This window comes from Puntigrus tetrazona, chromosome 15 (genome assembly GCF_018831695.1).
Source record: "Puntigrus tetrazona isolate hp1 chromosome 15, ASM1883169v1, whole genome shotgun sequence".
Classification (NCBI taxonomy): domain Eukaryota; kingdom Metazoa; phylum Chordata; class Actinopteri; order Cypriniformes; family Cyprinidae; genus Puntigrus; species Puntigrus tetrazona.
Window position 1 is genome coordinate 5,702,233 of NC_056713.1, and position 25,232 is coordinate 5,727,464.

At 36.9% G+C, this 25,232-nt stretch overlaps 3 protein-coding genes and 1 pseudogene across 3 annotated transcripts; all 4 read left to right on the top strand.

Annotated features, from left to right (window-relative positions):
• The first annotated feature begins 3,774 nt into the window (after positions 1 to 3,774).
• On the top strand, positions 3,775 to 4,955 carry LOC122359441 (olfactory receptor 1D2-like). The gene is made up of 2 exons (XM_043259742.1): positions 3,775 to 3,792; positions 4,032 to 4,955. Exons 1-2 carry the CDS (start codon positions 3,775 to 3,777, stop codon positions 4,953 to 4,955), a joined length of 942 nt encoding a protein of 313 aa, XP_043115677.1.
• Positions 4,956 to 8,354: 3,399 nt separating this feature from the next.
• LOC122359401 lies at positions 8,355 to 9,422 on the top strand (annotated as a pseudogene).
• A 5,553-nt stretch (positions 9,423 to 14,975) lies between these two features.
• On the top strand, positions 14,976 to 15,563 carry LOC122359218 (olfactory receptor 2A25-like). Its single transcript, XM_043259524.1, has one exon. The coding sequence runs from the start codon at positions 14,976 to 14,978 to the stop codon at positions 15,561 to 15,563; it is 588 nt and encodes a 195-aa protein (XP_043115459.1).
• Positions 15,564 to 19,955: 4,392 nt separating this feature from the next.
• On the top strand, positions 19,956 to 20,873 carry LOC122359402 (olfactory receptor 52K1-like). Its single transcript, XM_043259692.1, has one exon. The coding sequence runs from the start codon at positions 19,956 to 19,958 to the stop codon at positions 20,871 to 20,873; it is 918 nt and encodes a 305-aa protein (XP_043115627.1).
• Positions 20,874 to 25,232: the final 4,359 nt, after the last annotated feature.

The window sequence follows — 25,232 nt, forward strand, 5'->3', positions numbered from 1 at the left end:
TGTTTTACCGGAGTCTTAATCCTGAATTACAAACCAAATTGGCCTGCAGGGGAGAGGATTTGTCATTATCTGAATTCGTCACTCTACCTATAAAGATCGACAACCTCATGAAACAAGCTCCTAGCCATAAGGCCGATCCGAGAATCTCTCGTACCTCAGCCCTACTCGTCATGGTATAAGAACGCCAGGTATTGAACCTATCCAGCTAAATTTTTCAAAGCTCTCGGGAGAGAGGAGAGATGCCGTCAACATAACCTATGCTTCTATTGTGGTGCGACAGGCCATCGCTGTTTAGAATGTCCACACAAGTTCCGTACCACGCCATCAACAACAACCTCAGAGGCAAAATAATTGCCCAGCAGACAAAACATCTCACACTCCAGGTTGGTCTATTCCATAAAGAAACCATTACTTTATACATTGTTGATTCCCCAACCATGAAATAATCCTGGGATTCCCTAGCTTTCCTTCATGACCCCCAAATCTCTTGGCACCACAGTGAACCCATTGGCCAGCATTTTGTCATGAACACTGCTCATCCTTGAAACCCAAGCCACATCTTACTACCAGTATAGAATACCTTGAAACCCAAAAATTAGTAGACATCCCCTCCTGTTACATCTGTCTGAAGTGTTCAGCAGGACGAAAGCAGCATAATTACCTCCTCACCGAACTATGACTGTGCCATCGACTTACTCCCTAGTGCCATGCCCCCTAAGTTTACCCACTCTCAAGAATGGAAAGCAAAGCTATGGACGAATACATTGAGGAAGCTCTCGACTCAGATTTCATCCATCCATCTACATCACCAGCAGCCGCAGGATTTTTCTTTGTCGAAAAGAAAGATGGAGGACTGAGACCCTGCAAAAAGTCTACCGGGGTTTGAATAACCATCAAATTTACGTTACCCGCTTCCTCTGGTTCCCTCAGCACTGGAACAACAGCGGGAAGCCACCATATACACAAAACTGGATTTGAGTATTGCCTATAATCTGATCAGGATTAAGGAAGGTGATGAGTGGAAGACTGCATTCCTGACCACTAGGGGCCACTATGAGTATCAGTTCATGCCGTACGGACTCGCCAACTCACCTGCTTTATTTCAATCATTCATCAACAAACTCTTTAAAGATATCATCAACAAATTCGTAGTATCATATATAGATAACATTCTGATATACCTTTGATTTGAATTAGAACACGTCAACCATGTCAGAATGGTACTATCAAGACTCCTGGAGAATCAGCTCTACGTTGAAAAATGCAAGCTTTACATGAGTCAAACCTCTTTCCTAGGATACCTTATTAGTCACCATGGAGTCAAGATTCCATCATTACAAAGATTCCTTTATCTGCAATTACAGTTCTGTAGCATCCCCGCTAACATCTCCTTTAAAAGGAAAACCAGCTAAATTAAAGTGGACTGATGAGGCCAACCTAGCATTTCTCTCCCTGAAGGAGAGATTCACATTCGCCCCCATTCTCAAGCACCCCATCCCAACTCACTCTGCGGAATAGGAGCTGTACTACCACAAATCTACCTAGGTCAACCTAGCAAACTTCATCCATGTGCATTGTTCTCTAGAAAGCTAACTGCTGCCGAGCACAATGATGATGTGGGATATAAGGAGCTGCTGTCCATGAAGGCAGCCATCAAAGAATGGCAGCACTGGTTAGAGTGTGCCGTGCACCCATTAGTAATCACCTATCACAAGAACCTTGAATATATCAAATATATCACAGTAACTTACAAGCCAGGCAGTAAAAACATTAATGCTGATGCACTCTCCCGTAGTTGGGAGTGTTACGATGTGACCCCACATCGAACACTCCTGAACCCATACTCCCTTCATCCATTATCTTCGCTTCCGTTTCCTGGGATATCATGGAAGAGTTGCAACGAGACCAACAACATGAACCTAGCCCAGCTCACTATCCCCCTAATAAACAGTATGTGCCCTCAAACCTGCAACGCCACGTCATGCAATAGGTCAACACTTCCCTCAACGCAGATCACCCTGGCATTTCTCGCACCATCCCTTTGATACAAAATTTCTTCTGGTGACCTAATATGGCTAAAGAGATCACCACTTATGTCAAATCGTGTCAAGTCTGTGTCCAGTCCAAAACCCCAAAGGAACTTCCCTCAGGTCTCCTCCAACCACTACCCATCCCAGAAAATAAATCAAGAAAATTAAATCAGGAAATTGGCAGCTCCATCACCTACTCTTCCACAGATCCCATCCCCTTCCAATGCATCCAGGGGTTGCAACCTCCCCTTTTTCTGTGGTCTGGTGAACCTTTCTCCATTCCAGCTGTAAATGATTGGATTCCTCATAGCTTGAGGGTGTGAGACAGTGCGCATGTCCGTCTCCAGCGGGTCCATCAGAAGACAGGCCAACAGACGACGATGTACATTCTTTTATTTTGACCCTGCCTGACTTTGATTTTTGATCATTTGCTATGATTGAGGGGTCTGAGGCATGCAGATCCATTTGCAGGCTTTTATTTGACAGAGGCACGGTCAAGCAGGCAGACGTCAAAACATAGCAATCAGGAGTATAAGAGGCAACAAAATCCAGAGGTTGGGTCAGGCAGCAAACAATCTAAGAAAATCTAAAAAAATTATGTCTTGTTTTTCTTATTTTCGATTTCTTGCTAAAATTGAAAATGGGAAATCAGCATCCCGAATTTGACTTGGAATTTGACTTGGATATTTACTTATCAAGTTGACATGACCCAGAAGTAAAGTAATTGGTTCCTTGCCTGGAGACTTGATCAGGTAACAAAAAGTGTTGAGAAAAGACACCTCTGGGCATTCTTTTGAGTCGTTTGGCCCATCGCAGTTATCGTATGAACAGTCCACCCCAATACTGCCAAGTTTTTTGGCATATCTTGACCGTTCAAATAGTAAAAATTATTTTATGTAGACCAGTCTGGGTCAACACGATGCTTTTCCAATGAAGGGGAAAGGATTGTGTTCCCCCATGCTGAATCCTATATAAATTGTTATAATGTTGCTTTGAAAAAAATTAAAATTTAAGGAGCATCATAGCCTTTGTAAAAACTGTTTTGCTATTGTGGTCTTTTTGCTGCTGGGACAGCAATAGCGCTCTCATACAGCAGTGTTGACAAAAAAAAGGTTTCCAGACTAAACTCCCTTTCTTCCTGCCTGGATCGCAATAAACAATATATGCAATATTTGCCAAACTAAAACTTACATTTTCTTCTCTGGAAAATGGTTTTAAAAGACTTGCTAATTAATTTAGGTTAATTTAGGTGACAAATTTTTATCTGTAATTGATTTTGTTATGCAGACTTGGTAACCCTCTTTCACAACTACTTCTGAGTCATGCCAATCTGGATAACTAAATATCCAAGTCAGATTCGGACTGCAGGCAATTTTTTAAATTTCAGTAAGAAATCAAAAATTTGAAAAAGAGTCAGTTAGTGAAGAAAGTGTGATCTAACAACAAAACAGAAAATCTGAAACCTAATGTTGTAAATAATTGTATCATATACATACCACAAGTTACATATTGAATGTAGTGAGGAAACTAATGGATTGGCAGGAATATGACTATACTGACTATATTGATTTAAATTTCTCTAAGTGTACTTGCTGATAATTGATAGATAGTTATTTTGACTTAAGAGGGGAAAACCTTTTAGAGAGCTTGTTAAAACTGTTGTCAATGTTTGTGGACAAGGCAATTAGCATGAGACCAGCGTCCATATAAAACAAATCAAACCTTGACAAACACTGCAGGAAGTATGCCTACAGAAAACGTGGTAAGACCTCATATAACCTCTTATAACTGGAAAAAACAATGTATGCTAAAGTTAGATTATTTGATATTTACATTATTGTTATTATTATTATTATTATTACTACTAGTAGCATTTCCTCTACATGCCTCCTAATTAAATACCTTTACCATTCAAATAAACACATCCTTCTATGTCTAATTAACTTACCAAAAACATAATAATAACAACAAAATCTACATAATAGGTGCATATCATTCCAGATGCAGCCACAGCTGGAGAATGACTCCAGTGTCCTAGTATTTACACTCTCCGGTCTCAATGAAACAATGGAAAACAGATATGTGTTTTTTTCTTTTACTTCACTGTTTTATCCATTGATGGTATTTTGTAACGTAACAGTAATTTTCACTATAATCTCACATAAGAAACTTCACGAGCCAATGTATCTGTTTATCTGTAATTTATGCTTAAATGGACTTTTTGGCACTTCTGGATTCTACCCTAAATTCATGTACGATTTATTATCATATGATCATGTGATTTCTTATGTTGGATGTATGATTCAGATATTTGTCATTTATTCATCTGCTTTATGTGACTTTTCAACATTAACAGTGATGGCATATGACAGATATGTGGCAATATGTAGACCATTGGAGTATCATTCAGTAATGACGAGTAAGAGGGTTCTTCAGTGTATCCTTTTCTGTTGGTTCACTCCATTTTTGTGCATGTCTGTTCTAATTATATTAATTGCTAGACTCACTTTATGTGGCTCTACTGTTGAAAAGTTATACTGTGAGATTTGGGCAGTTGCAAAACTTTCATGTTTTTCTACAACTTTAAATAATGTGTTTGGGTACATAGTTATTCTTGCATACTTTGGACATGCAATATTGATATTTTGCTCATACATTCACTTGATTAAAAAGTGCAGAAAGTCAATAGAGGGAAGACACAAATTCATACAAACATGTGTACCGCATCTGCTTTCCCTGATCAATGTGACTACTGCATTGTTATTTGATGTACTTTACAGTCGTTATGGCTCAAAGAATTTGCCACAAGGTGTGCGTAATTTTATGGCCCTTGAATTTCTTACTCGTGCCACCTATTTTAAATCCCCTTATTTATGGCCTAAATTTAAAAGCAGTAAGGCAGCAAGTTATTGGATTGTTTTTTAAGAAACATGTGGGAATATCTGAGTGATGATTTTATTAAGTCAAAAGTCCTTTTGATTTTGTATTGCAGACAATTGTATTGTGAATATTTTTAAGATTTATTTCATTGTTTATCGAAAATAATATATTTGATTTTACCTCGATTAATGGCTGTTCGTAGATATAAGGTGAAATAGAAGTCATATGATAAAGAAAACAAGGGTGTTTGGAACAAGAAAAAAAATCCTCAAATTTCTATTTGCAATTCTAAAAAAATCTTTGCATTTGAGTAGAAATGTTTGTTGAGATTTCAATTCAACAATAGCATAATTCAATACAACAATAGCATAATGCTAAATTTATGTGCTTGTTTTTCCTACTATATTGTTAAGTTATAGAACATTGGCTATGAATACAACAATATAATCATATATTTTTCTGAGACAAGAATACAAACAGGAGAGGCAAAGACACCAGTTCCAGGGGCATGTTCCTAAAGCAATGCAAAACCCTATTACTAGTTCTGAAGTGGTGTTTTGAATTATTAATGACCGCTTGAGGGCAAGATACTTAAACAGTGCCATACTGTAGTAGTTCTAAATACTTAAGAAAAACATGTAAAGAAAAAAAACAATGCTCTTATATACGATTAATGAGATTTCCTAATGCAGCGGTCATCGTCTTAAAGACTCCATTCAGGTGTTGCTTGATTGGGGCTGGAGTTGAAATCTGCAGGATGGTAGCTCTCCAGGAGCAGGGCTGGACACCCCTGCATTAGAAAATCTCATTAACCTCGTGTAATAACAATGTTAGCCAATGAAATGTCATCAATAACATAGTAAAGAATACATGAGTATTTGTCACAAAGGTCACTCTTATTTGACCAGTTTTCAAAAAAAGGTTCAGTTAAAGGACATTGAAAACAATGTGTAACAACTTTGTTTTTTTTTTTTTTTTTCTTTTCTTAATTAAACTTGTTGGCAACTTTTGCATTATATGTAATATTCCATTTGCCATACTGTAGTGTGCCCTTTGTGTGTGCTGTTTCATAGTGGTTAGTAAATAATAAATGATTTATCCAGTAATAAAAAACTTGTCATGGTCATTTTATTATGAAAAAAAAGAAACCATGCTTGGAACCAAACGCTTGTGAATGCATTGTGGGCCTGGTGCTAATTGGGATGTGGCAGAAACTGAAGAATTGACCCTGCACTGCTGACCTGACTGCTAGGCATCCTCTTTGTTTGTACTCGCTGGACATGTTCATATGTGGACTCAATAAATACAATTTTGCAACTGTAGTGACACCGATGGACAAGCAGAAATTTTGCCAAGAATATTGCCTAAGTTTCTGTGCCAAAGTCCTTGCTACTGGTATCTATATGTAAGCTATAGTTGATGTATAACATGTCCATAGACATTTTTATCAATTTTTTTGATTCCATATAGTCTAACCAATTAACATGAGCTAACGAATGTTGCATACATAATACATGCATAATAAAGCAGAAGCACTTTATTTTAAAGGTTTCCATAATACAGAGTAATTATTAAGGTCTTAGTAGGAGCCGTTGTACGTAAATAAAATAAAATGTACTCATCATGTAACCAAGTTATGGAACTTATGTAACCAAAAGATTGTCATATGTGTGTTGCAGACTTTGGACAATGTAATTATAAATTCAAGTACACAGACTTAAGCTACTTTAAAAAAAAAAAAAGTGTATCAAGATTATACTTATGTGTACTTCATGTTTATCTATTACAGTATACCTTACCTAGCTGCACCTTTGTTTGATTTAACCCATTAGTACACAGCTTAAATCCATTTAATACCTTTCTATTTACATTAAAATTACAGAATTTTACACAGACATAAGCTACTAAAAATAAAGTGTATCAATACTGTACTCAAGTGTAAGTAGCTGTGTAACAGACTTAGTACATACTGTGAAATATCAGTAGCTGCTTATTACATCCACATAATTACAAACTTTAATTATACGGTGTTCCATTCTTAGTTAGGTGTACAGTTTATTTCATGTAAGTACAATGGCTACATCTAAGTACCTAATTAAGTAATTACACCTTAAAATAAAGTGCTCCAAAAAAATTACTTTTAAAGAGAATTTTATTCAATGTAGAAAAACTAAGAGTAAAAGACAGGGAAAAATAGTAGGGTAGACAGGAAAGAAGGACAGGAAGATGTCTTACAGACGAACCCCTTAGTCAATGCAGGTAGAGGGTGAAAGTTCATAGGCATGATGGGAGTTCACAGACGGCCTCCTTAGCCATGATTTGGCAGGACGGGGAATTACAAATGGCCTCGACAGCCGTAACAGGGCAGGACGAGGATTCAGGGATGCCTTTCAGAGCCGTGACACCAACCTGATGACTAGACACCACTGACACCTCTGAAGGTTCTCTACGTTTGATATCAGTCTGGTAAATTAAAGAACTGACCTCGAAGTTCTGGGTGCAACAGAAGTGAGACAGGGCGCTGTTGGGGCTGTCATTTTGTGAAATAGATCCGTTGTCGCAAACTGCTGTGTGCCATTGCAGTCACAGCCACAGTGAATAAAGGGCCAATGCACAACAAAGCATAGTCCATAAATTCAGTGATGAACGTGGACCCTTGCTTCTCACCTTAGGTTTGAGTGGTTGTGACAGCTGTGTGAGTGCAATCAGTGTAAGGGCTGATGGGAAATGCAGTCCAGGTTGTAGGTTGCAACATTCTGTGTGGTGTGAGAATAATGGGAGAGTGACATCTGGTGGTGAGCAAATGAAATTCCATTGACTGAGTTCATGACACTAATAAATATCTTTACGTAACAATCTTACAGCAATAATGTATTTCAGAAGGCCTTGGTTTATGCGGATAAATGTATCACTGTACATCTCTTTCTGTTTCTGGCAACTCAAACCATGCAACTTTTTAATTTTAATATTATCTATAGTTTTGTAAACTTTGTCATATAAAAAAGAATGGTGTGACAATAAGCACTTCCTACATCTTTGATTTTAAAAATGTTTAAAAATTTGATGAACCAAAATTAATCTCAATTTAAAAAGCATTTATTATTTGAATTATTTGTGCAGGAAACCAGTTTTAGATTCCTCTTTGAACAAACTAAAACAATCATGTTGTCAAATTGTGTAGGTTTTACAGGTTTCATGTAGTGTTGGATCTGATCAATTGGCAGGAACACGAATGGCAGCTTAAACTGAACACAAGTAAAAATTTGACCTGTATGCACAGAGTGACATGGACGGTCAGTAATTTATTACATAACTTAGGAGAAAAGAAAGCCTTTAGAGAGCTTGTTAAAACTGTTTTCAGTGTTTGTGGACAATGCAATTAGCATGAGACCAGTGTCCATATATAGCAAACCAAATCAAACCTTTGCAAACACTACAGGAGACATGCCAACAGAGATCATGGTAAGATTTCAATTGGTTTGCAACTGGAGAAAGAAGATGGGGGAAAAAAAAAAAATGTATGCTTTTAAATATTTTAACATTCTATTTCCCTAAATATCTTTCCAGGTGCAACCATTACTGGAGAATCAGACCAGTGTTTTAATATTTACACTCTCAGGTCTTAATGAAACAATGGAAAACAGATATGTATTTTTTTCTTTCACAGCACTGTTTTATCCACTTATGGTGTTTTGTAACGTAACAATAATTTTCACTATAATCTCATATAAGAAGCTTCATGAGCCGATGTATGTGTTTATATGCAATTTGTGTATAAATGCGATTTATGGCACTGCTGGATTCTACCCTAAATTCATGTATGATTTATTATCCGAAGAGCATGTGATTTCTTATACTGGATGTATGATTCAGATATTTGTAATTTATTCATCTGCCCTGTGTGAAGTTTCAACACTAACAGTGATGGCATATGACAGGTATGTGGCAATATGCAGACCACTGGAGTATCATTCAATAATGACCAATCAGAGAGTTCTTCAATGGATCCTTTTCTGCTGGCTGGCCCCATTTTTTCTATCACTGTCCTAATTGTATTAACATCTAGACTCATTTTATGTGGCTCTACTATTGAAAAGTTGTATTGTGAGATTTGGGCAGTTGCAAAACTTTCTTGTTTTTCTACAACATTAAATAATGTGTTTGGGTACTCTGTTATTCTAGTATATTGCGGACATGGTGTATTGATTTATTTCTCTTATGTTCAGTTGATAAAAACTGCTTGAAGTCAATAGAGGGCAGGCACAAATTTATACAAACATGTGTACCACATTTGCTTTCACTGATCAACGTAACTGTTGCATTTTTGTTTGATGTACTGTACAGTCGTTATGGCTCAAAAATGTGCCACAAGGTGTGCGTAATTTCATGGCCATGGAATTCCTACTCATACCACCTATTTTAAATCCGCTTATATATGGATTAAATCTGACAACCGTGCGACAGCAAGTTATTCACCTGTTTTTTAAGAAAAAAGTTGGAATATCTAAGTGACTATTTCAGCAATTCAGAAAACATGACACTTTCTTTGTTGGTTCAACGGAGTGCTTGAGTTAACCAACCTGATAGCTTTTATATAATCATGTCAGCACCAAACATAAGTAACTACTCATAAAATAATATCGTATTATTCATTACAATAAAACATTTTTCTGCATAAGATTTGCTACATGATACATCAATACTGAATTAAACTCATGATCAGCCATGACCAACTGTTTCAGTTTTCAGCTATATAGCCGTGGTATAATCTGTGGTTTGTGATTGTTGTTTGTTTTTCATTTTTTTCAACTGTAATAGCAAAAACTAAGAAGAAAACAAAAAATAAAACAAAAAGATACTCATGTTGCTAACATTTTAAAAACGGTACACCATTGCTGTTATTGACAATAAATAAAAATTCACTTTTATTTAAATGTGAGAAAAATGCGTTAATGTAAAGCTTTACTTTTTATTTACCCAAGTCGTTTCTCTGTAACTTAATAATTATGCAGAAAGGGCTACATAATATGTTATCCAATAAGGAAAATCTAAGAGAAACCTTCACAATTTTGGGAGCATTCTTACCCTGTTTATTTAATCCAGCTAATCAAAATTTGAATCAAGAACTACCTCAGCCAAAGACGAGATCAACTGAAATAAAATAAGACATTAAATATTTCAAGATCTGATTAAAAACTGCTTCATTAGCTTCATATTACTAACCAGATTGCCTTTTCCATCATACTTTATTTTATTATTATTATTAAGTTATATTAAGAATTAACAGATGTTATTAGATTTCATTTTGATATCACCATCAAAGAGACCAATGATAGGCTCTTGACTAATACTGTGTTTGTAAAACACACTAAATAGGGCCACAAAAATTCCTGAGAAAACAATGAATGTGATTTGATGATAACATAACCATGACTGTTTGTCAACGTGCATTCTTGTCGGTACTTGTGAAACGTCCTCAGTAGTCCAACTTAAAGATCCCATCTAGCCAAGTACAGTTTAAATTATTCCTTCTTGCGCCGCACCGAGGATGCATTGGAAGGTGACTTGTGCGAATTTAATACGTTTCATAACCCAGAATTTTGGACACTCTAAAATTGCAAAGAAGTTAAGAGAGCCAAACGATCACTGTGCAGTCAGCACTCGCATACCTGTTGATAGCAGCCCTGAATATATGCGAAAATATGCTGCTAATAATTATATATATACACACACACAGTCAGGTCCATAAATATTGGGACATTGACACAATTCTAATATTTTTGGCTCTATACACCACCACAATGGATTTGAAATGAAACTAACAAGATGTGCTTTAACTGCAGACTGTCACTTTAATTTGAGAGTATTTACTCCCAAATCAGGTGAACAGTGTAGGAATTACAAGAGTTTGCATATGTGCCTCTTTCTTGTTAAGGGACCAAAAGTAATGGGACAGAATAATAATCATAAATCAAACTTTCACTTTTTAATACTTGGTTGCAAATCCTTTGCAGTCTGGAACGCATAGACATCACGAGACGCTGGGTTTGATGCTCTGCCAGGCCTCTACTGCAACGGTCTTCAGTTCCTACTTCCTGCTTGTTCTTGGGGCATTTTCCTTCAGTTTTGTCTTCAGCAAGAGAAATGCATGTTCAATCATGTTCATGTGACTTGGCCATTGCATAACATTCCACTTCTTTCCTTCAAACACTCTTTGGTTGCTTTTGCAGTATAGTTTGGGTCATTGTCCATCTGCATTGTGAAGTGCCGTCCAATGAGTTCTGAAGCATTTAACTGAATACGAGCAGATAATATTGCCCGAAACACTTCAGAATTCATCATGCTGTTTTTGTCAGAAGTCACATCATCAATAAATACAATACAACCAGTTCCACTGGCAGCCATACATGCTCACGCCATGACACTACCACCAGCATGCTTCACTGATGAGGTGGTATGCTCAGGATCATGAGGTGTTCCTTTCCTTCTCTATACTCTTTCCATCACTCTGGTACACGTTGATCTTGGTCTCATCTGTCCATAGGATGTTGTTCCAGAACTGTAAAGGCTTTTTAGGCATTGTTTGGCAAACTCTAATCTGGCCTTCCTGTTTTTGAGGCTCACCAATGGTTTACACCTTGTGGTGAACCCTCTGTATTCACTCTGGTGAAGTCTTCGCTTGATTGTTAACTTTGACACACATACACCTACCTCCTGAGAGTGTTCTTGGTCTGGCCAACTGTTGTGAAGGTTGTTTTCTTCACCAGGAAAGAATTCTTCTGTCATCCATCGCAGTTCTTTTCCGTTGTCTTCAGGGTCTTTTGGTGTTGCTGAGCTCACTGGTGTGTTCCTTCTTTTTAAGAATGTTCCAAACAGTTGTTTTGGCCCTGCCTAATATTTTTATTGTTAATATTGTTTTGTTTTTTCTACCCAATGATGGCTTGCTTCATTGATAGTGACAGCTATGTGGATCTCAACTTGAGAGTTGACAGCAACAGATTCCGAATGCAAATAGCACACTTGAAATGAACTCTGGATATTTTATCTGCTCATTGTAATTGGGATAATGAGGGAATAACACACACCTGGCCATGGGACAGCTGAGAAGCCAATTGTCCCATTACCTTTGGTCCCTTAACAAGTAAGAGGCATGTATGCAAACTGTTGTAATTCCTACACCGTTCACCTGATTTGGATGTAAATACCCTCAAATACCCTGACAGTCTGCAGTTAAAGGACATATTGTTTGTTTCATTTCAAATCTATTGTGCTGGTGTATAGAGCCAAAAATGTTAGAATTGTGTTGATGTCCCAATATTTATGGTTCTGACTGTATATTAATAAAATAATAAAAATAACATAAGGTAACTTATTTAGTCTTGTTTCCATGATAGAACAAAAACTAATTTAAGTATATTTATCTGCTGACTTTATCTGCCAAAATGAAATCGTATTAAATTTTCTTGTTTCCGACTGCATTACGATTTTTTGCATTACGACAAGACCAAATTAGGCCATTTGTCATCTAAAAAAACATAATTTTTTTAAGCATTTTTGCAGTGTGCATGAATGAATAAGCCATTTAAACATCGCCTGCACTGTAAAACTGAAGGGAAGGGATCGAAAAAAAACTCTGTGATTAGTGAAGAAAACCTGCTCCTGACCAGGTTAGGTTCACAGAGTAAGCTAAACGATAACTGACTGTGAGTATGACACGTACAACTTTGTTCTGTGTGGTCATGTCCAAGACATACAATTTCATGATTACCAAGTTCAAGACTTTGTAGTGCTGAAGACGGAGGTTCTGCCTAGCCAAAGACAGGGAAAGAAGATAAAAATATTATAAGCCATACAAGTGCAGTTTGCTGTAAGAATACAGTTGTCTGTCTTGTTGACGATGACCCAGGCATTATACAGTTCTTACACTGTATGGCTTATTATATTTATGCAAACTAAAGTTACCTGCTTATTTGCTGAAATCTTACAAATTCTTTATATGTATAGCCTAAAGCATATTTTATACTAATTTGTTTCATACATTAGTAATAACATTTTGTGCAGGTTAGGGTCATGCTGCAGCCATGCAGCTGCACTCATATTTATAGTTGAGCTGTGGGTCAGGATAGGAAAGACTGAGATGTGTTGTACTTCAGGGACAAAAATGTGGATCCTGTCATTTAAGAAAGAGGTGAAATCAGCCAGTCTGAGTCCGAGCTCCTCCCGAGTGACTGAACTCTTATCACCCTGTCTCTAAGGGAGCGCCCAGTCACCCTACGGAGGAAACTCATTTCGGCTGCTATTGATCTGAGAGGCTTCTGCCAAAATATACTATACGGAAGGAGTTAACTAGCGAGCAGTGTGTAAACCTTGAACGTACGACTAAACATCAGGCAAATTTTGCATCTTTGAGATTCTTTTTTCTTCCCTGAATTTACAATGTCACAATAGATCATGCAACACTAAAAATATAGAGATTTATAGAGATTTAAAAATACATTTGTGCAGCTGACATTTTCACTAGAGAGATGAAAAAACAAGGACACGAATGGCCATAAAGTGAAAATGATTTGCTTTATTTATACATTTTTTTTGTTACAGGGTTTGGTATTGTAACCAATCACACATGATTATGCTGAGCTTCTGAATGCAAAGGCCAATCAGATGCATTCAGTCCTTGCTAAAGTACAGTGCAAGTACTCGCTGACTGAATTCTGCACTCTCGTGAATTCTCTCATAATAAAGACTTATAACTCAATAACTTAAAAGTTTGATGTTATATATTCCAGTATAGGTACTTGGATAAGATGCATACTTGAAATCATTTTCAGCCACTCTTAGTGATATAGATGTCCTGAGATCAGGAGCTTCTTTCAGTTTAGTCAGTTACCTTTTGGTGAAAACTTTACAAATAATAAAAACCTACACATTTTCAAGATGTCCTTAGTAAAAGTAATATGAAAACAGTCACATGGTAACAAGAGCTACCGGTAGATCTATCCGTTAGATCTAATTAAACAGGAACGTGGATGATCAATTCAGTGAGTGTCATAAGTTGCACCATATATTTTTAGAGTATGTAGTGTGAAATTCAGCTTACTGAGAATGAAGCAGCATTGAAGATGTCCCTGAATGTGTTGATTGTTGAGCCAGTCAACTGGGCCTTCAACCTCTCTGTCTTCTACAGAAGAATTATCAGAAGGGAATTTTTAATAAAGTTTAAAAATACTACTTTTTTATTAATAGTATAATATCTAAAACATGATTAATATTTGGGAAAAGGAAGTACTTACTTGCAAAATGCCGTAATTTAACAACAAGACACAACATCAAGGAAATACTGATCACATTATGCATGTCCACATGATTTTAAGCACAAATCATTTAACATCGTAACTCTAATATTAGGAGGCGTGGACATGGCACGCACTGCTAAATTACATCCAGGTGAATATTACCACCTGCTGGTGAATACTGTTAAGACATGACCTTTGCCATCTAAAAAACAAATACAACTGAGAAGAAATAGATTGTTGAAACTTCAAAAGCTCACCAAGCTGGTTATGTTTGCTCACCACACTGCACATTTCAGGTTTAAAAAGCATTTTGTAATTGCCTAAAAGTTTTGAGAATTTTGTCCACCGTGCCACAAAACCCATTTTAATGATTCTAGGAGTCTGCGCTGCTTATGCAAATAATGCCACAGCAGAGAGGTCTTCGGAGACAAGTTTTATACTATAAAAAAAGCTAATGTATTGGTGACTCTCAGTTCATCTTAACCGCAGCACAAGTAGAGCTACTACAATTCTCTGAACATTCACACATTTGAAGATGAACTGATGGTAATTTCAGATCATATCACACAAGGTATTTCTGGTAATGCAACTGCATGTATATTATTTAACCGGCTGAACAATTCATACAGTACTTTACATTCACCTGATGCATTATTTAAAGCATTGTGGTTGTCTAAAGCTGATAACCATCAAAACTGTTTATCTGTAAAATACATGAACTTTTTCTGTTTTTATCTTCAGGTCAGTGAATCCATTCTTTGCTTAATGGAAAATGGAAAATGGAACATATTTTTACTTGATGTTGTTTGAAAATATTGGGTACATAAGATATGCTTTCTTCGGTTTGGGATCGATTCTGTATTGTGCTATTGTATTATTCAATGCCCTCATTATTCTTGCAATTTTTCTGGAAAGGACATTGCACCAGCCAATGTATATTTTGATATTGTGTTTATCCGTCAACTCTGTGTTTGGTACAGCTGCTTTCTTCCCAAGGTTACTGGCAGACTTACTGTCTGATACACACTCGGTCTCCCGTGAAGCATGCATCTTACAGGCGTTTGTCATTTATTCATATGCATCAAATGAAAACACAATATTAATGTTAATGGCATTTGACAGGTATGTAGCAATCTGTAAACCATTACAATACAGCAACATAATGACACCCAAGATTTTATCTGTCTTAATAGCGATAAGCTGGATCTATCCAATGCTTTGTGTTGGTATTGCTGGTATATTAAATGCCAGACTCACAATGTGTGGTAACAAACTGTGGAAGGTGTACTGTCACAACTGGGAAATCGTCAAGCTTTCTTGCATAAACACTATCGTGAATAATGTTTTGGCTTTTTCATAGTGACCACAACTGTCATCATGCCTTTAAGTTTTATATTATACTCTTATGTAAAAATTCTTATCATTTGTAGAAAAAGCTCACTAGATTTCAGAAGAAAAGCATATCAAACTTGTATTCCACACATAGTGATCCTCTTAAACTTCTCAGTTGCTCTGTTTTGTGAGGTCACTTTGAGTCGGGTTGCAACTTTGGAAATCCCTATAGGGCTGTCAATCATTCTTTCACTAGAGTTTCTTATTGTACCACCCATCCTGAACCCTATTGTTTATGGTTTCAATTTTCCTGAAATTCGCAAAAAAATTATGTGGATTATAAAAGCGTGCACGTAAGCTGTAACAGATGCAGATTCAATAATTGTACGATTGTATTGTATAAATTATGTAATCACGATTCTGTGAATTTGAAACATTGCGTTTTACTGTAAATCTTCTGCAAAATTATGTACTATATATTTTATTTGTAATTTAGCCTGTTACTAGATTCATAACATGGGTTAGACCCCTGGTTACTTCTCAGATACCAAATATATCAGATACCGAACACTGACTGTAAAATTAATATATGCAGTATAATATATATGGGGTAACACTTTAGAATAGGTAACGCATGTTAACTAATAACTACGACCTTTCCCTCTATACATTCTTCATTTGCTGCTTATTAAAGGTTAGTAAGGTACTTGTTAAGTTTAAGTATTAGGTAGGAATAATGATGCAGAATAAGGCATTATATGTGCTTAAATAGCACTAATAAATGGCAACTATATTAGTAATAAACATGCTAATAAGCAACTATTAGGGGTAACCGTAAAATAAAGTTTTGCCATATATGGATATGTTTTATTTTATTTTTTTAAATCTATTATTTACATTTTGTTTTCAGATTTCTTTACTGGTGTATCTGCCAGCTCAGAAAAGTTGATAAGAAAACAAACATACAGACTGTGGTTTGTTTTATTGTTTCCCAAATTCTCTTTTTATTCTTTTTTCTAATTTTGTCTAATTAAACAAAATCATGGAATTTGCATTTTGTGGATTCCATTTTAATGTCTCATTAAATTTTTATATTCAAAAGCATCTGTAACCTATTTATTTTATACACAACAATAACTATAAAATATTTATATAGTTCAAGCAACAGGGATGACCACAAGCTTGGGAATTGTTGCGAAGCATCAGAGGAGGTGTGTTTTGCGCCATTTATGCAAAAACAGATTATGATACAGAAATACGGCAGCACCTGTAACAAAGAGGCAAGGCAGAGTCATTAACCAGGCGGAGATCGGGACAGGAAGTGAGAATCAGAGTCCAGTGAATGAGCAGGGTCGGGGCAGGCAGCAAACAAGCAATCTATAAACGGAGAGAAACAGCCCAAAGAACTAACCAGAAAACAATCACAAGTAAAAACACTCAGAAATGATGAAATGAACACCAGGTTCCAGCATATATGCTTGTATATAGAATAGCCACAGGCACGGCTCCTTACTTCCACTCACTATTACAAATCTATATCCCCTCTTGAAGTATAAAATCAGCTAATAAGAGATGCCTCATGGTATCATCAAAGAGAGGCTCAAAATCACTCTCCAGAACATTCTCATTTACAGTCCTGGTGAAATGATCTTTTTACCCCCATACAGAAAGCTGGATCCCTCTCAATCTTTAAACAACAGCTGAAAACTCTTATTACTGATATTGTCAAACCAAATTGGGTGAAATCAGTCAGCTTCGATTGATTGTTTGGATTGAAACAATGTGTTCCCAGTGTGTATATACATAGTGCAATATAAGATTGTTGTATAACCTTTAAGTTGTAATCTAAAGTGTTACTATTATGTCTGTGTGTTTGTGCACTGAGGGGGCGGAGCCTAAAAAGTGTCACATGCACTTTAGTGTATAGTGTATTTTAGCAAATTGCCAGACAAAATAAATGCTGTGTTGCACCAAATGCAGAAAATGTAAGCCAGCTTTGTTTGCTTTCCTTGGACTTGGACATCTATTGAATTAAGTAAATGGATGTGGTCCAAAGAGTGTGACAATGCTTTTAAGATGGCTGAACAATTGATAACTTCAGAGACACTATGACCCCAGTCTCCCCTTGTGTTTAGTGTGCAGCACTTTTGTTCTGGGATCTTATTTTAAATCTGCGAAGGATCCTAAAAAGAGTATGTGTGCCCAAAAAAACTGTATGTCCAAAAATATCTGCTCTCTTACATATGCCATACATATGCACACCTGTAAGCAATGTTAGAAATCATAAACCACCTGCAAGCGTGCGTACGTGAATCAGCCTCATATGCCGTCTTGTACACATCCGTTTTTAGGCATGAACAGTCAATGCAAAGCATCTATTGAATGCTAATGTGAATATTAATAAGAACAGTATCCAGTGTCTTCACGAGAGGTGTGATCCAATAATGTGAGCAATAGGTCCTAGGTGTGAACAGAATCTGAAATGGCAAGACAATGGGTAATTCCAAAATGGCACCAAACAGATGAAATGAGAAAACAGACTAGGATCAAGACACAGCTAAACAGACTAATAGCAAGGCTAGACTATACTCCAAAATAGGCTCCAAAATGTTTTGATATCGATACAGATACCTTGAGTTTGATACCAGTTCTCTCTTTTTTGATACCAATTTTATAAAATCAATTTTAACAAGATTTTTTGTTGACATTTATAAGTCACTGCACAAAGAAGTAAAATATATCCAACACAATAAATCAGTTTAAATTAGGTGGCACTCACATAGGCCTAAAAAGATCTTGAAAATAATCACAATTAGTTTAATTTGACTATGCCACCCTGGGAACTACTCCCAGTAAGGACTCACAATTAAGTTTTACCAACTGAGGACACATAGTGAGATGTGAGTAGTGACACACCAGTGTTAATGTAGCCTTCAAAGAATGTTTTTTGGATGGTTTCACACAATGTGAACCACATATTTTAAGTGTAACCAGCATAAACTAGGTGTGTTCAACTTGACGCAGTGCTACGCACTCATTACTACGAATGCTTACCATTGGCACGTGCAGCAAGAGCTCTGTACACGTTCAAATCTCTTTCTAGGATGTCAATCTGTTCAACGCCACTTCTAGTCAAACACACTGGCTAGTGCTGCAGGCTTATTGGCTCACTGATGTTGATGAGATTAACCCCTTAGTACTGAACAACGAGACATTTTTCAATACTCAGTGGTATCTGAACTCTACAAAACTGAAGAGGAGTTTGATCTTTTATTCAAAGTGCAGATTCATTTTCATAGGCTTCTTTGCTAATATCTGCAAAGGGTACCAATAATTTTGATATAAAAAGACTGGATACACAACCTTAATCTGAAATTAAACCTGCACCCTTGTAGGTTTAATTGAAGTACCAATTAAGCAAGATTGATCAGCACCAGTGTGAGCATTGAAGCCACCAGTGAGTTTGGTTACGTTGGAAAATGAGTCCAGTGTTTGTAGGTTGTTGAAACCATCATTGGCTGAGATATTGCATCACTGATGCATACATAATGAAATGGTCTGTTTCTTGATGAAATGCAAACACTACTAGTCATTAGTAGATGTTTACATTTTTCAGTTTTTAATTTTAACCAATAAATAGGTGGAATTGCATTCTACTACTTTAGCTAATTTTTACCATTGCTCTCAATCCCTGACACCGACGCTTTGGCCTCATTGTTTAAATATGTCAAAAAATGTACATTAATATTGCACTAAATAAATATAAAGCCAAAACAAACCCACTGAGAATTTAGCATTTCTCTAACAAACCTACCCACACTATGCTTTTACCTATAAACCTGTAAAACCTTTTTTGTCCTTGAAACTAAATTTAAGATTTAAGATATTTTGGATAAAATCCATCTTATTGACTGGCAAGTTCATTTTGAGGATGAACAAAGCTTTCCTGGTTTGGAAATTGGGAGTAAGTAATTAATGGCATTTTTTTTCTTTTTAACCACTGAACAGTATCAAATAGGAGAAAAAACCTACCCATACCACCAAACCTGTCCCTAACCTTAAGTAAAGACAACCTAATATATAGTTTGACCAGATTTTCAATTCAACCAAAGCATGATAATAAAACAAAATAAAATAAATCTTTGAAACACTTGAAAGTGAAGTTTGAATTGTTTTGCTGCAGTGAATATGCATAGCAGGCCTCCTGAGACAAGTTAGATACTATAAAAAGCCCACTTACAACTGACTGCAATTTTCATGAAGATGCCATGATGGTCATGTCAGAGTATATATCAAAAGGTAATTTTTGATAGTTTGTTCCAAGATGATGAACATTGTTCATTTTCTGTTGTCAAAATTATATGAATTATATTTTGTTCTCTCTTTCCAGGTCAATGAAAGTATCCCTTGTGCGAGTAAAATGGGAAATGGAACATATTTTTATTTCATGTTGTTTGAAAATCTTGGGTGCATAAAATATGCTCTTTTCAGTTTGGGGTTTATTTTTTATTGTGTCATCTTATACTTTAATGTTCTTATTATTCTTGCTGTAGTTCTGGAAAGGACATTGCACCAACCCATGTACATTTTGATTTCATGTTTGTCCATCAACTCTGTATATGGCACTGCTGGCTTTTTCCCAAGGTTACTGACAGACCTGCTGTATGATACACATCAAATCTCCCATGAAGCTTGCCTCATACAGAGTTTTGTCATTTACTCATATGCATCGTACGAGCTTACAATATTAATGCTAATGGCATTTGATAGGTTTGTTGCAATAAGTAAACCTTTGCATTACAGCAACATTATTACCACACGTTTTCTAACTCTTTTAATAGTTATAGCCTGGCTCTATCCAATGATTTTTGTTGGTTTTGGTGGTCTTTTGACTGCCAGACTGAAAATGTGTGGTGACAAATTGTTTAAGGTATACTGCCACAACTATGAAATTGTCAAACTATCTTGTGGAAACCAAAATGCGAATAATATTTATGGCCTGATTGTAACAATTACAACAATTTTTATTCCTTTGATTTTTATATTATATTCCTATGTTAAAATACTTATAATCTGTCAAAGAAGCTCACAAGATTTCAGGAGCAAAGCATATCAAACTTGTATTCCACACATAGCAATCCTTTTAAATTTCTCAGTTGCTCTATTTTGTGAGCTTACACTGAGTCGGTTTGTGAATGGGGAAATTCCTACAGAGCTGGCTGTTATCCTTTCACTAGAATTTATTGTTATACCACCATTTGTAAACCCTATTGTTTATGGTCTAAACTTTCCTGGTATCCGCAAAAAAATTAGACATTTTATAAAAGCTTCCAAATAGCCTGCTTTGTTGTTTTACTGTTACACAAACAAGTATAGTTGAAAAAAAAAAAATTTCAATGCATGTAATGCAGTTAATATGCAAATGTTTTAAAACATTTTTCACCTCTCCGATTTCTGGTCCTATAAAAATAAAAATTTGTAACTTAAAGCCTTAAAATATGTCATACAATAAAAAGGTACTTATAATGTACATAGTAATGATTTTTCTTTTCATAAAGCATTTAAAGTTACAATGTATACATGTTTGTTGAATGTGTGAGGTTAGATGAGGTTAGAATTATTTATGAAATCCTACAATTGCAATACAAATGCATTAACCTCTTAACTGTCACCTGTCTCTTTCTGCTGCTTGAATACACTCTTTCTAAATTTGGTTGAACTGTTAAACGGCATCATTAGCTTGAGGGTGGTAAACATTTGTTTTTATATGTTTTATTCCTTGTTCTCTCATGAAATCAGCAAAATTGCAGGCTATTGAGTGATTTATAAACGTAAACATCCTAAATGTAACTGGAAGCCAGTTTAAGGACCTGAAAACTAGTGTGATATGTTCAGATTTTCTGGTTCTAGTCAGAATCCTGGCAGCAGCGTTCTGGATGAGCTGCAGCTGTCCTATGGTCTTCTTGGGAAGGTTGGTGAGGAGACCATTACAGTAGTCCACCCTGCTGGTGATAAAGGGATAAACAAGTTTCTCCATGTTTTGACTGGGGAAAAAAATATTATTGCAATGTATTTGAGATGATATTATACTGGTTTAGTTACTGCTTTGACATGACTACTAAAACTGAGATCTTTCTCTAAAATCAAACCAAAATTATTAATTAATTTTTAGTTGTTTGACCCCTACAGTCAGTGCATGCATTCACCTTGAGAATTTAATCTTTGTTTCGAAATGCATTACTTCAGTTTTCTAAAACCAACCCTTTAATTCTGGAACTGTCAGTGTCAGTGTCACAGTGTTATTGTGTTCACAAAATGAACACAATTAATGCAGTCATCTGTTTGCACACTTTATGAAAGGTATAAATCCCAAAGCCCCAATGTCGCAATGTGTTTAAATCCAAAAGCCCCAATGTCACAATGTGTTGTACAATAATACATTGTTAATAATGAGTTGAATTATCAGGAATAAAAATTTATAGTGGTATGAACCACTATATTTTACAAAATAAAGGATATATCATACTTATTTTGTCTGTTTCTGTTTATTTGTAGTCAATCAATCAATCAATCAATCAATCATTTTTATTTATATAGCGCTTTTAACAACACAGGTTGCATCAAAGCACTGTACAGTATAATGACAGGGATGTATAGTGACGAGAGTGACCAATTTCTTATTAAATGCAGAGACGGTCTCTGTAGTCAATTCAACGATAGTCACTAGAAGTTAAGTGTCCCCAACCAAGCAAGCCAGAGGCGACAGCTGCAAGGAAACAAAACCCCATGCATACAGAATGGAGAAAAAAAAACCTTGGGAGAAACCAGACTCAGTTGGGGTCAGTTCTCCTCTGACCGGACGCCCAGCACTTAACTTCCAGTTCAATTTTAAACGCAGCTGTGTCAGGTAGTGTAAATGACTTAGTGTGTGCGTGTGCGTGTGTGTGTGAGCATCAGGATCTGGTGATCTGTCGACGGGCGCATCTAGGTGTTCTGGTCTCTGATGAACATAATCTCTGTGTGCTGATCCACCATCTAGTCTGGATACAAACTGTGAAAACAGATTGAGAAAGAAACAGAACTAATATTAGCGTAGATGCCATTCTTTTTACAAAGTCACAAGTACATCGTATTGTAGGAGTAGTGTTCCCGGTTCCAGCAAATCTAAGTAATGCAGCCTAAAAATCCTTTAACGGATTTGAATAATAAAAGGTGTGTTGATGTGTTATGTGTAGGCTAAGTTAAAAGATGTGTCTTTAATCTAGATTTAAACTGGCAGAGTGTGTCTGCTTCCCGAACAGAGTTAGGGAGATTGTTCCAGAGTTTAGGTGCTAGATAGGAAAATGATCTGCCGCCCGCAGTTGATTTTGATATTCTAGGTATTATCAGATGGCCAGAGTTTTGAGAACGCAGCGGACGTGCAGGACTATAATGTGATAAGAGCTCGCTCAAGTATTGAGGAGCTAAACCATTCAGGGCTTTATAGGTAATTAATAAGATTTTAAAATCTATTCGATGTTTGATAGGGAGCCAGTGCAGTGTTGACAGAACCGGGCTAATATGATCATACTTCCTAGTTCTAGTAAGGACTCTGGCTGTCACAGTATACATCATATTTAGAAAAAAATTATAATTTCTATATCTTTTTCCATATGACCTATATATGAGAGGGAGCTCCTGGAACAAAGGCTGTGTTCTCTTGGGTGTGTCCTCTTTGGTGAGTCTTCTTGGTTGTGCCCTCCAACAACAGCCATGAGTGCTGTCGACATCCATCAGACCTCTCACTCCTCCCTCAGTGACTGTCCCGTACAGCTCTCCGGTGAATTGTCTAAGCTGTTTCACAAAGTTGTGGACGGCCCCTTTCTCAGCCAGAAAGTGTCCTCCCTTCATCCTGTCCACAAAACACCACCACCAAACACCAAAACACTACCACCTGGCAAGATCGCCTGTGTCTGCCTTCCAGACCCTGTAGGACCATGGCAGCTCTTGCTAAGGCCTACAGTGCTGCTGGTCAGGCTGCCTCTGCCTTGCATGCCGATCCTTCAAGTACAGTTGGGCGCGTGGCATGCACTACCCAACCCATCGCATTGGCTCATCCGAGAAAATACAACTCAGCCATGCGATTCAATTCGCACAGCGACCTCCCAGGTTTAGCTGCATTCTCGAGACTTTGCTGGTACCACGATCCCAGCGCATTTCACTCATTCTTCCCACTCACACCTCTGTAGGCACTGGCCACCCAAGGGCCAACAGAACCCTTGCGTAGAGAGGTGTAAGGAGTGCTCCATGTCCAAGAGCCCCAGACATCTGTAATATTTGTATTGCTTCCTTTGTCAGCCATCTACTAGACTCACTCCCTTCCAGCCCCCGCTATTCCCCAGTGGTAGACTATTGGTTCCGAGAGAGTGAGAGGATCTGGGACAATGCACATCACCATATTCAGCTGGCAGTTCACAGAAAGAAGACCAAGGCAGATTGGAGACTTTGTTCCAAGAGTTTGTTACTTTACCTACCTGTTATACTTACCTCTGTGTTTGTATCCTGTCTCCTGTGTGTCCTGTGCTCCTCTTCAGATCGGATGATCATCTCTGGTGTCCGCTGCAACACATCATGGATTCCAAAAGAAAAGAAGGTTTAGTTATAATGCTGAATATCACTTCCAAAGACTATCCACTATTCAGAACCTAAGGATCTATCATGTGCATCATAAAGCCATCACTGAAAATCATTTTGGGTGGGAATTAATGTACACATAGATATCGGATACAAGTCGTTTCTAAAGTAAACAGGTGGCCAAAAAATCATATATGGTCAAAAGATTGGATCTTTGCATTAAGACTTGCAGTGTAAACACAGCCATTTTGAGTTCTTTATATGCAGCACCTGCTGATTGTGGTTTGTATTCACTATGGTGGATTATTACAATAAGTAGCCTGAGATAAAATTTGTTTCACAATCTACCAGAAGTGAACGAAGTACACAAATTAAGTACTTTAAAAGTAAAAGTAAAAATATACATATAATAAGTGTCACGTTCTCTGGACTTTTGTTATTGTTTTCGTCTCGTGCCATGTGCTCCCTGTGCCTTGCCTTCCCTCCGTGTTAATTGTATTATTGTCTGCAGCCGTGTCTCGTCAGTGTAGTCAATTTCCTCATGTATTTAGTCCTGAGTGTTTTGAGTTCCCATTGTCCGATCGTCAATGTCCCTACCTGGTTGTTGTCCTGCCTGTCTGTTCTGCTTGCCTGCCTTTTGTATCTTTATATTGCCATTTTGAGATTAAATCCATTTAAGTTAATTTGAAGCTTCAAGTGCTTAGTTTCGCGAAAGCGCAACCGTGACAATAAGATATTACTCCTTTCAATTTTACTCTAGTGAAAGTACAAAAGTACTCGATTTTTCAACCAACGCTCTATCCCACTGATTAGTCTAAGATTGCATACATAATCTCCTTGCTATCAGGTTCAGTACTTCCATGGGAGAGCAGCTGTACTAAGTCTATACAAGAACATTCCTTGAAATTTTGTACCCTTGCAGCAATTCATAACGGTAATACCATTGAGCAGAAGCAGGTTGGGTCCAGCAAATCCAGGAAACATTCTACCAAAAGGACGCTTTGTTACCCCTAACTGTCAAATGTCCCGGAAATCACCTACTGATTCTGGAAGAAGGAGAGAGTGAATGACTTACCTCATGTTT

Coding starts and splice junctions, on each gene's coding strand:
- LOC122359218 (XM_043259524.1), top strand. CDS start 14,976: ATGGAAAATGGAACATATTTTTACTTGATGTTGTTTGAAAATATTGGG.
- LOC122359402 (XM_043259692.1), top strand. CDS start 19,956: ATGGGAAATGGAACATATTTTTATTTCATGTTGTTTGAAAATCTTGGG.